Below are 11704 nucleotides of genomic sequence, written 5' to 3' on the forward strand. Positions count from 1 at the left end.
GCTTCCCGTTTTATGTTCCGCCATCGGAGAGCTGTAAAAAAAAAAATGAGGAGACCGATGATGTTCGCAGTTAACGGTCAGGCTAAAAGTCTTCTCGCGTAAAACACCAGTCTTGGCTGTCAAAGCAAAACCTTCAAAGAGGTGAGAAGCACCGGCGCGTCTAACGATGCGACGACATGTCGAGAATTATTAAGGGGAGTGTGGTTTAATAAGCGGCGTATGCGGAACTGCAGTGTGTTAAAAGCGTAGCCTCGTTATGCCTGCAGCAGTGCACACACGTCAGTTGGCTGGCGATATAAAGTGACCACAACAATAGGAACACCCAGAGGTGAGCTGGAATAGTACAATAAACAACAAACTGAACAGAAAAAAAAAAAAAAAAAGTTAAAAAAGTTTAACATTTTAACATCTGGTTGTAGCTTTTGGAGGTGGTCACAAAAAGAAAAAACAAAAGAATTTATATACTGGTTTGATACAAGTAATCCAGTCCCTTCGAATGTGAAGAAAATAAATCGTATGCCGTTTGGAAATCATAAGAAAATGAATGGGGGAATATACAACCATCCCTGTTGAAATACTTGTGAACATTTATTTCCGCTTTTATTCGTTTTCTAAATAAATCGAAAAAATGATCAAATTACGAAGAGTGCGAGCAATTCGGTAGTGTTTTGAGTCTGTAACAGGGTTTTTTATTTTCCAATACTCCTTTTGGAACATGGTGAAAGGAAATGTAATATTGTGGGTGTAAAAATATGATTTGCTAATGTGAATGTGTTTGGAATTACATTCTTGTAGGCATTATTTATTAGAGTCATAGAACAACAATCCCTTCAGAGTAGGAACAAAACATCCCCAAAGTGTAGAGTTGAAACATTTATATTCGTTATGACGGATAACAAAAAATGCTGTATGTTGTAACTAAAAGAAAAAGAAAAAAAACCAGAATGGAAAACACAACATCTCTGACGCATTAAAGAAATCCACTGAATATGATCTCTAAGTATAAACAAAACAAATACGCTTAAATGCTGAAATCACAAACAATTTTCAGATATTTACAATATATAATAAAAATGAATACAGCATAGAACTTTATATTTCCCGCTGAAAACAAATGAGTAAAAAAAACAAAAAACAAGTTCAATCAGTGCAGTGTGATGAATGCAAGCCCCTTGACTGTCCAGAAGGTGGCAGCAAAGTGTCACATCTTCACACACAAGCTTGTTCGTACCGAGTCTCTTGTGTGTTGCCAGTTATTGCAACAATCTGATCCAGGATCAGCTCCACGGGTCAGAGCTGTGGTCGAGGTTGTATTGTTGCAACTCAATCTGGTCTTTGATCTGATTTATCAGAATCTGAGACAAAACCATGCCCACCAGCTGCAAGAGAGGAAAACAAGGATGAACATTTGGCTGCAGCAAGGTCAAGCGTTTGTGCCCTTATTGCACCAATGTGTACCTCTGGTATTGCCAGTCCCAGTGCGATGCCGCCCAGTACGAACATGTTGCTGTGGATGAAGTCAACCAGCATGTCGATGCAGCCACTGGTGTGAATTTCTTTGCCAGCTTCGGCGAATTCACGTTCTTGCATGCCTTGGCCACACATGGTGTTGACCACACTCTGCACAGAGAGAGAAATCCTTACGTCTAAAACTGAAAATGCAACAGAAACACAGAAGAAGAAGAAGGACAAAAAACAAAAGACCGCAATGTGTCCGCATTTTTAATCAGAGTGACCTCGTTTCTAGAGAGGATGCAACAGGAGAAGGGGACGGAGCAGCGCTCTCTGCTGGGGTTGGTTTTGTTACAGTCAAAGTAGATGTTATTGGACCAGTCAAGGTATGTCGTAGCACCACAGCATCCAAACTGAGGAGAAGGAGGAGGGAAAAAAGTTTAAAATACAGAAATATGTTTTTTTTTTTTTTTTATGCAAGTGAAGCATATACAAGGAGCAGATATTTCATCTTTCACGCACAAGACGTTCTTTCCTTTCCTCCGGATCATTTTAAAGTTACATCGAAAATCCAATGCAGTTGATTCTTTCGAAATAAACACCTCGGTCTGACCAAAGTAAGGCAGTCCTCCGGTTCTGCCTCTGCTGCAGAAGAAGTTTAAACATAGTTTTGACAAAACACCCACCTCTTCTTGACCGAAGTCGATAAGGTTTTGCAGATCAACGTCGTCTCTGTAGTGAACGATTGCATCATTGATCACTTCTGTTACTTTTTCCCTTGCCTTGAAGGTAAAAATAAATAAATAAATAAATAAATAAATGAATAATTAAAAAAGCCTTTACTGAATCGACATAAATCTATGCTCACATTTAATTAATTAATTGCTTGATTACCTTATTTGAAAAGATGAAGCCCAGAACACCAGCAGCCAGCTGGATTATGAAAATCACCACCAAGGAGATACAGAACTGGGATGGGTAAAAAATAAAATTACCATTATAAAAAGTTCACTATTTTATATCAATTAACTTAATGTAAACGTATTGTTTACAAGACCTTGTAGTGCCTGCACTCACACACCTCAAACCTTCCCACATTTTCCTACCTTTCCACCACAAATTGCCATTTCTTAATGAAATAAAAGGATATGTACTAGCATTTTTATATATAGAAGTATGTTAACATACAGCAGTATTTTTGTTTCCTACATGTGCCTGAAGTATAACTTAAGGGATTCTGAGAAGGCCTCGGAAGTTCATTCAAACTCATTAGGGAACAAATGGCAACAAAATAAGTCGCGGACATATTCCAGAAGGATCATGGAGAATGTTGCAGGGAAATGCAATCAGATTAGAAATCAGATTGCTAATCTGCAATCTGCTTGGTGCGCTGTTGCAGAACAGCATACCAAGGTTTGAACGTCTCATCCAACATAGTGAAAACTGGAAAGTGAAAACGGCAGGCCTGCAAAGATTTGTTCGTCCAATTATGCTGACAGGCTAGGAGAAAAAAAAAGAGGCAAAAACATCAGCAAAGCTGGCAGAGGCAACTCTTAGGCTTGCCACACTTTTCAGGTTTTTATTTGCAATAAGATTTGAAATAAATCCCTTTTCTTTACACTTCAGATTTGTGGCTTTAATGTGTCAACAACGGACAAGAAAAAGGAGTACGAAAACTCTACTCTTGCCAGGCCCTGTATTTCACAGCACATATTTGCGTGCATGAATCCCCTCCCCCCCAACACCCCCCCCCAAATAAAACAGTTAAGTCTCAGACGAATAAAAAATGGTCGACAATATTTAAAAGCCAGGTACTGTTTGCAGGAGGCAGATGTTTTCTCGCAGCGAGCCCACGCAGCCACAGAAGGTGATCAGGAACATCAGGACTCCCACCACCATCAGCATAACGGCGGGGTCCACGGACAGAGATGCCAGGGTTGCCTCTGCAAACAAAGATGGAGGCACTTCACCTGCTTCCCGTTACGGCGGCTGCTCGATCCTTGTGCCCGGTGAAGTAAAGAGGAGACCCAGTACCGAACCCCGGCGGGGAACGTCTTGACAATTTACCTGCATACTTTACCGTACGGGCGTAAATGCCAACTGCCACCATTAACAGGGAGATTATCTGTGGGCAAAGATGGGGGGGAAAAAAAATTCATAAAAAATCACACAGAAAACAGGAGAATGTTCATCAGAGCAGCTGCTGAAAACTATTTTTATGTGCTTCAACTTGTCAGGGGTGTGGCGCCATCCAGACACTTCAACTTAGTAACAAGAAAGATGAGCAGGGGGGGAGTTTATGAGTCATTATTTACTGAATCACTGATGAAATATTCTAAAAACTATCCCACTTGAGCATTCCTCTTCCCAATAAAAGTACGTAGAGCGGCAAAATCCTCTCTCCACTGTCAGTATTGAAGCGTCTCATTCAGCTCTCGTCTCCCATTCTCGACAGAGTAAAAGAAAGAGTTCGGGAACAAACCCTGTCCGCCCTGAATGACATGGATCCAATTACCAGAGAGACTCTTGGGAAGGAAACTGATTTCTCTCTGCCTTGTGTTTTTTTTTTGTGGCGGCACAGTAAACAGAGGTGACACTGGAAGCACACGGGTGGCTTTGGAACACGTTTAGAAAGGAATGTGTAAGAAAATATCTGAAAAAAATCAACAAAAACCAAACCAGTCAAGATTAGGAGACGACACAGACGTGTAGCAGCAAACGTCTACTTGGAGCATGTTGAATCCGACGTAGCCAGAGGCAGCAGAAATGACGACGCATTCCAAGCTTCAAGTTCTCACACAGCCTCTATCTTACTTAAGCAGCCGCGGGTCGTGCTTACCAAGAGTGCTGAATACAAATTAATAAAGAGACTGATCTCATTTGAGAGGGGCACACCTGAAAGGTCATGTCAGATGTTGGGTTGGTTTTTTTTTTTCCTTCCCCCCCTCCCAACTCAACATTTTGTGGGGATTTATTTTCATTTTTTTTCTTCTGGCCACGCAGCAGAAAGACAAACAAAAAGTCTCTAAACCTCAGCAAGTTTAATCTGCAACAACAAACCAGCTTAGACGAGGCTGCAAGAGATCACCTGACGCCGAAACCCTTTGTATGAACTTTGTGGACTCACTGCAGGGAGTTTCGCTTCTACCATCTGCATTCGGATGCATTTGAATTGTGAAGTTTCAGATCTGGCAAAAGTGCAATGGGTATTATAAGGTGAATGCATGGATGAGGTTTTGCAATAAAGAAGAAATGTAATTTCTTTGGACTTAAAAAAAAAAAGTCTGACAATTTGCTAAATATGCCTTTGTGGCCAACTTTCTAAAATCCATTTGGCTATTTCATCAAATTTGAGCTTCCTTAGATTATAAAAATAGTCTTGGTTCCCTGTTTGCTGGGTTCAAGGTAAATGCAAAGGTCACTTTAGGGTTGAGTGTGTGACCCTTTCTCTTAAAAAGTAACTAAAACCAAACAAAGAGGGACAAAGCTGGTAGAAATAAACTTTTTAAAGATCTTATCAAACACCTCACTAAAATGGTCCCTTCTACATAACCACATTTTATGATGGTAAGATGGGCGATTAACTTAACACACTAAAGAGATAAAAAAAAATAAAATAAAAAAGATAAAAGTGGTTTTGATCACTCACCCAGAATATAAAATTAAAAAAGAACAGCAGGTATTTCACAACTGAGTTGACAAAAGTGAAATCCTTGCCGGATCCAGTTGCGCCCCCGCGGTTTCCTGCCATGGCTGGTCCTACTGCAGCGCGAAGGCGCTTCAACCAAGTTTGCGCACAAAAACCAAAATGTGTTTGTGGAAGTCGACGCTAGTAGTCATAAGCATAATCATAACCGGCTCCAATAATCGACAGGTTCCAAGCAGCGACAGTAAAACCTGACGGGGCTCGTCAGCAGTGGGTGTTAAGTTTCTGTCTCACGCCTTTTACAGGTGATCACATGATACAAACAATGTGCAGACGGAATCCCCCACAAGCGGATGGGTTGTTGCTTTACGTTTGTTTGTTTATTTATTTATTTATTTAATTTTTTTGCGAAAAAAAAAAATTTAAATAAAAGAGAAAATGCCTCTAAAAAGTATAGTTAAAGGTCTGAGACAGAGTTGAAGAATCCATTGTTTTCATTTTATCATCAGTGTCTTTCTTTCTTTCAGTTTCACTATTTTTGTGTGCAAAAAAACTGTACATTTCAGAGGCGTCCATATGTCTTAAATGTATTTGGAAAGTGGTCAGAACGGTTCTGTATTCTTTGACTAATGCAATGTGGAAAAACTAAAACCATATCTCTATATAGTATATCTATATTTTACAAAACAGAAAAGACTTACATATTTTATAAAAGTTGTCTATTATTTATTTATTTATTTATTTATTTATTTATTTATTTATTTATTTATTTATTTATTTATTTATTTATTTATTTATTTATGTTCTGATCTGATCTACGATGGTCACCGGCAGGCGGCGGTATTGCGCCGCAATGTTGCTTGCTCGTCGCCACAGCGAGAAGAAGAACATCCGTGTGTCCGGAAGTTATTGTTGGAGCCTCTGCAAGATTCACGTGAAATTACATCTCGCTTCTTTGCTCAGGCGTTTCCATTAGCGAAAAATGGTGCGGAGTGGCAAAGGTTTGTTCGACAGTTACACCCACATCCCCGCTGGTTTTGCTGCTTTTATGAATGCGGCGGATTTCCAAACGTGTTAATTGCAACGCTAATTTTAGCTCATCCTCGCCTCCGTGTCGAGACGTGGATGCACTTGCTTTTCATCTTCGGAGTCTGCTTCACGTCATATGAGTAATGTCCGCGGTGTCGCCTTTAGGCTCCCCGCTTCCTCCAGCCTCCTTGCAGCTGCTGGTTCCTCCTGTGAGGCTCATGTCTGCCTTCGTGTGGAAAGCGGTGCAGCAGGACAGCGCCGTCCAGTATGAGAAGCTGCTGGACTTCATCGACCTGGCCACAGAGATCGTGCCGGAGCTTCTCAGTCCTAGTCAGAAGGGTCAGCTCGTCCTGGGCCTCAGAGCGAGGGTGAGGAAGATACTTTAAACTTGGATCTCTGATGATGATGATGATTGTCTGGCATTCTTCTCAGCTTCAGCTGTAGTATTCTCACTTCTTAATGCAGGTAGCTTCTTCCATGTTTATTTTCATTTTGGCAAAAAAAAAAAAAAAAAAACACACGTTGGTCTCATCTGTCCGAAAGGAAAAAAAAAAACCCCTCTCATATCATCTTGTTTCTTTGCGATCAGCTGTAAGGTTTGTTGGTTTCTGCATAATTTGATGAATGTGTTTTCCACTACAAAATGTTGGAAATCGGTTTTGGAAAAGCCTTATAACCCCTGGCAGCCGTAATTGCTTCTCCAAGGTCGTGGTTGTTGTCGTTTGGCTGGGATGTCGTGTGATCTGTGCACCAGCTTTTATAGAGTGATTACTCTTACTGAATGATTACTGCATTTGATTAGAAGGAAGCAACACATTGTATAAAAACCCAGATTTGAATTGGTGTTAACTTTCTGTTTTATCCTGGGTGTAGGATTCTTTGTTGCAGTTTTCCCATTTGCCACATGCTTGCAGCTTTTATTGATGTTTCCCGTTCTCTGTCCTGATTACTCCGCTCTGATCGCTGTGCTGCTGTAGTTTGTCCTGGAGTTGTGTCGGGGCAACGGCGTAGCTAACATCAAGACGATCCAAGGCCACCTGGATAAAATCCACACCTGCTGCCTGGAACTAAGCACCAGTGAACACATGGTGAGCTTTTAAAGAAAGCTCTCATATTACTCAGTTATTATTGTAATGATATATATATATATTAAAAGTCATTGAGGTAATTGCTAACTTTTCTGTGCCCATCTCTTGACAGGAAAGCTCTGATATTCTGAAGACTTCCTATAGTAACTTTGCGAGCTTGGTGCAGAACATTTTGAATGTTCCCTTAGAAAAGGAACTGTTCTTCCAAGTGAGTTTATTTAAACATTAAAGTAAGTACGTTTTCTAAGAGCAGGTCAGAAATTATACATCAGAAAAAAATAAATAAAAATTATTCCAGCTTTTTCAAACGTAGCTTTTGCACAGTAGCCTGGAAACCAATTGTAAGTGGATGTAATTAGCATCTGCTAATCATGCTAATAAGTCTAGTAGCAATTATTTATGTATCACATTACGAGCTAGTCAAACAAAATTAAACCTGCTCCTGTGGTTATGTTTGTAGGAAGTTTTTCCTGATCACTATGGATTGGCCTTCAACCAGCGGATCCAACAGCTTGTGTCTTTGCTCCTGTCAAGGCTGGAGCAGCTGCTGCCTATACCGGACCTGCAGCAGGTAATCTAGAATCCTCTACAGAAGAGGAGTAGTCATGTACCTGCATTTGTCATTGCCTATGTGCAGTTTGTCAGTATGAATACCTTGGATAAAAATGCAAAATTTATATGGCAGCATCAGTACAAAAACATCTCCTCAGACAGCCAGCCTGTAGTACACTGCTTATAGTTTGCAAAACGTAGCTTTGTTGATGATGTTCTCTTAGCTTCCACACCACAACTCTGGGATTTTTGCAATTGGACTACTTCCCAACTAACAAAATTGTCTTTCTATAGGTAATTGAAAACTACAATAGTCGTAGCTTTAGCCAGATGAGTTGTATGCACAAGAACAAGTCGTGAGCATAGGCTTATGCCTTTGGTTGCATCTTATTAAAAAAAATTCTAGGAAAACAATAATAGAAAATTTCAGTGGTTTTGAAGCCGCAACTTTTTAAAACTGAAAATCTGTCCTTGCCTTATGCAGACGGAAATATTTCAACCTTGACACGTTTGCTGCTATAGTAGTCGTACAAATGATAAACATCTGTTCAGTTTAATAAAAACCGATCTTATATGAAATACAAACCTTTTCAGTAGGGCTGCAGCACATACCGTAACGCAGTCATCATCGCAATATTAGTTTTTGCACTTCGTGGAAACAATATTTTGTAGGATATCAATGCGCTTGATGCTCAAAATTCATGTATGTTTATTATGGAAGTGATGCTAAAGGCCAACAAAAGTTGTGGAGACAAAAAAACAATTATCAGAAAACGTGACTTCATTGTGATCAACCTTTTTAAATGGAGTCTGCAAGCGAATATCACTGAGCTACCTGGATGTCTCTGGCCTCTTAGACTGCAAATTGGCTCAATGAATCATCTGCTTCAGAAGACCTTGGACATCATCTGTCTGAACCGTTTCCTCTGAAGACTCTGCTGCTCCATCACAGAGAGCTGGGGATTCTCAGTTCAGGTGAGATCAAGGATTTGCTGTCTCTTTTCTCTTTTTTTTTCTTCTTCCTCTAAAGTGACTCCAGTGCTTAAGAAGTTTCTCTTTAGCAGCTTCTTCAAGCACTGAAGAGGATGTAATATTATCCACGCTGGCCCTCTCTACTCAAACCGATCAGTTCAGCGAGGATGATGAAGAAGACGATGATAAATTCGACAGTGACGAAGAGACGCTGGCACTAGAGGACTTGGAGGAAGACTCGAATCAGAGCTTGGATGACACATCAGAAGACTGGGTGCCCAAAAATAAATCAGGTTAGCTGAAGGCCAGAAAAAATCTCTAATCGGACATGTTTTTTTTTACCCTACTGAACTAGTATGTCCTTTCTGGTGTTTTCAGGGTCTCTCTCTCGTTTATTCATTTGCACCAAGAGTCCAGGCACGCAGCCGATACAGAGGGCGGTTCGAAAGAACATCCAGCGTCAGCAGCAGTGGACGGCTCCTGTTCAGAACCCCAAGGCAGTTAAAAAGGTCAACAAAAATCAGCTGAAAAGCCAGGAGATGAAAAGTAAAAACAAGAAAGCTGAAGACAACCTAAAGAATCAGCAGAGAGCCAAACAGAAAGACAGCGTTGACAAAAAGGGGGAACATGACCAGAAGAAGGACGGGCCGAAAAACAAAAGTCGGCGGAAACGGAAAGAGCCCACAGGGGAAGATAAAAGGTTCCTGAGTACGCGACCGGTGAAGAAAAGCCTCACAGAAGAAGAACTCAAATGCCCAACGTGCCAGAAGAGATTTATACATCCCAACCAGCTTAAGACGCACGTGAAGCTCCACTCCTTCCGCTACAGCTGCATTGATTGCGAGAAAGGATTTACAAGCCAGTCTGGGTATTATCACCATCAGAGACTTCACAAAAGAGGGCGAGAGTTCACCTGTAAGGAATGCAACAAGGGATTCTTGTGCCGCTATTCTCTCAAGCAGCACGAGCGCCTGCATGCCGGTCCCACCAACTTTTGCGACATCTGCGAAAGGCACTTCAGCAAAAACGGCTTCATTAGACACATGCAGATGCACAAGGGGGAAAGGAACTTCCTGTGCACCACCTGCGGAAAGGCATTCCTCTCGTCGGGGGAGCTGCGGCTGCACAATCGGTCGCACACGGGTGAGATGCCGTACACCTGCGTCCACTGTGGGAAGGGCTTCTCCAGCAAGGGTCACCTCGTCGTCCACACACGCTCTCACACGGGGGATCGTCCCTACCTGTGCGCTGAGTGCCCCAAACGTTTCCTTACCCTGAACTGTCTCAAGAGACACTCTCTCAGCCACAACGGGGTCAAGCCTTTCAAGTGTCCAAACTGTGACCGGGAATTCTCCCAGCAGGGGAATATGAAAAGACACATGGCAACTCATAAACCTGACTGCTAGTGGTTTGACTTTGGTCACACAACAACATTTGAAACTATGGTTTTCAGGATCCTTTGGCAGATTTTCAATGATATGGTCAGTAAAACACTGTGTTAGTAATTGCAGTTTTTCACTTTGGTGAATGCTGTTATGGAACCTATTAAAATATATTTACTAGTTGATGCCTTCTCATTGAATTGTCTTTCTTTTTTTCTTTCTGTGTGAAATGTGAAACTGTTATTCTGACTAATATGAATACTTCAAAATTACCTGAGTCAGTTGGCTGCCTGTTTTGATTGTCCTGCAGGTCTCATAATTATTGAAAGATTGATTCAATCTTTCTTTAAAATCAAAGAAAGCTTTCACACAGTTATGCCTTTCTTTGCTTTGCAGCCTTTTTTTAAAATTGATATAATTAATTATTTGGATGTATTTATTTTATTTTGTCAAAAATTACTTTCTATAATTAATCTATTAGAAATCAATTGGATAAAAAAACAACAAAAAAAACCAAGTTGTTTAATTGCATTTGTACGTCTGCTTCCGTTTTCGGAGATAAGCGCCGCGGTCACTTCCGGTCTATTGAAAATGTCATTTTACACTAAGTGCTTGCAGGGTTTCCCAAGGTAATAATTACTTAAATAAGTAAGCTGGAGAAACATTTGGAGGCAGGTTTTAAGATGTACACCTCGTCATACATTCACGGATACGAAGGTGAGTTACGTTTTCTTTAAACTTTGTGGCTAACATTAACTTTAGCTAATGTTAGGTAATATTCTCGGGCATTTTTATTATAAAAATGTGCTATTTAAGTATCTAAACATTTTTTATCCATTCTAATGGACAGTATATATACTTTATTTAGTGTTTATTTTCAAGTATATTGCTGTAATGTGTGTTTGTTGTCATTACTATGAGAGATTAAGTAACGAGGGAGATTACGGTTCGGACTTTTTGTTTCCGAACCACGAGGAAGCACAGCAAAGCCCCACAGCTTCAATGTAGGGCGGCACCAGTTCAACTGACTGTTCAGGTTCAAAGTTGTTGCTTTTAGAACAATATGGCCGCGTGGTCACCGTATTATTTCTTTTTTTATTACTTTTGCATGCTTCTTGCGAAGAACTCAAACAGGGCTTGTGTTTACAGCAGTGTGTACACTTTTGGGGCCATGAGGACGGGTTATTGAAAGATGCAGCATAATTAAGAAACTGGATTCGGGTTCAACTGAGCATCTGTGGTGAGTAAAATATATTTTTGTACAGCAGAAATGTTACGAGTGTGTTTATTCCGTATCTTTGAACGAGTTCATATTGCTCATATTAGGTTGTAGAACTGTTAAGACTCAGATGCACCAGTTTTGTCCGGAGGAAAGGGCCAAAACTCCTACAAGCTGTTTTGAGAAACTTCTGGAAGGATATCCAAAATAAGCCATTAAGTTTAAAGGGGTGTTGTACAAAATATTGAGAAAGTGGGTGAATGCTACTAAGTTTAAAACAGTATTTTGTAATTATTTTGGCCCCAAGAATAAATAAATTGTGGCGGTAATCTCAACTGAATGTAGTTTAAAGAGGACGATTGTT

General features: G+C 40.5%; 2 protein-coding genes and 1 long non-coding RNA gene across 13 annotated transcripts in view; 2 read left to right on the top strand and 1 right to left on the bottom strand.

Moving 5' to 3' along the window:
- Positions 1-661: 661 nt before the first annotated feature.
- On the bottom strand, positions 662-5450 carry tspan33a (tetraspanin 33a). Its single transcript, XM_008400686.3, has 8 exons — positions 5102-5450; positions 3520-3577; positions 3268-3395; positions 2347-2421; positions 2139-2234; positions 1737-1865; positions 1459-1620; positions 662-1379 (listed from the first exon to the last, which is right to left on the bottom strand). Exons 1-8 carry the CDS (start codon positions 5201-5203, stop codon positions 1278-1280), a joined length of 852 nt encoding a protein of 283 aa, XP_008398908.1. The 5' UTR covers positions 5204-5450; the 3' UTR covers positions 662-1277.
- A 391-nt stretch (positions 5451-5841) lies between these two features.
- On the top strand, positions 5842-10306 carry LOC103459267 (uncharacterized). Of its 3 annotated transcripts, XM_008400687.2 has the most exons (8): positions 5842-6099; positions 6293-6495; positions 7105-7215; positions 7328-7423; positions 7676-7786; positions 8625-8742; positions 8829-9032; positions 9118-10306. In XM_008400687.2, exons 1-8 carry the CDS (start codon positions 6081-6083, stop codon positions 10143-10145), a joined length of 1890 nt encoding a protein of 629 aa, XP_008398909.1. In that variant the 5' UTR covers positions 5842-6080; the 3' UTR covers positions 10146-10306. The 3 variants fall into 3 exon arrangements, with proteins under 3 accessions (XP_008398909.1, XP_081460263.1, XP_008398910.2); XM_081604137.1 differs by lacking the exon at positions 5842-6099 and having other exon boundaries at positions 6124-6495; XM_008400688.2 differs by lacking the exon at positions 5842-6099 and having other exon boundaries at positions 6124-6495; positions 8832-9032.
- A 182-nt stretch (positions 10307-10488) lies between these two features.
- The window catches only part of LOC103459269 (uncharacterized), a 175269-nt gene continuing 174053 nt past the window's right edge, over positions 10489-11704 (top strand). For 5 of the 9 annotated variants that reach the window (XR_532712.3, XR_014086108.1, XR_014086107.1 and 2 more), the window contains exons 1-2: positions 10489-10838; positions 11271-11361. This is a non-coding gene — a long non-coding RNA (uncharacterized LOC103459269). The remainder of the gene's footprint in view (positions 10839-11270; positions 11362-11704) is intronic. The other 4 variants (XR_532710.3, XR_014086111.1, XR_014086112.1 and 1 more) reach the window with 3 other exon arrangements.

This window comes from Poecilia reticulata, chromosome 23, assembly GCF_904066995.2.
Source record: "Poecilia reticulata chromosome 23, P_reticulata-male-v2, whole genome shotgun sequence".
NCBI classification, from domain to species: Eukaryota; Metazoa; Chordata; class Actinopteri; order Cyprinodontiformes; family Poeciliidae; genus Poecilia; species Poecilia reticulata.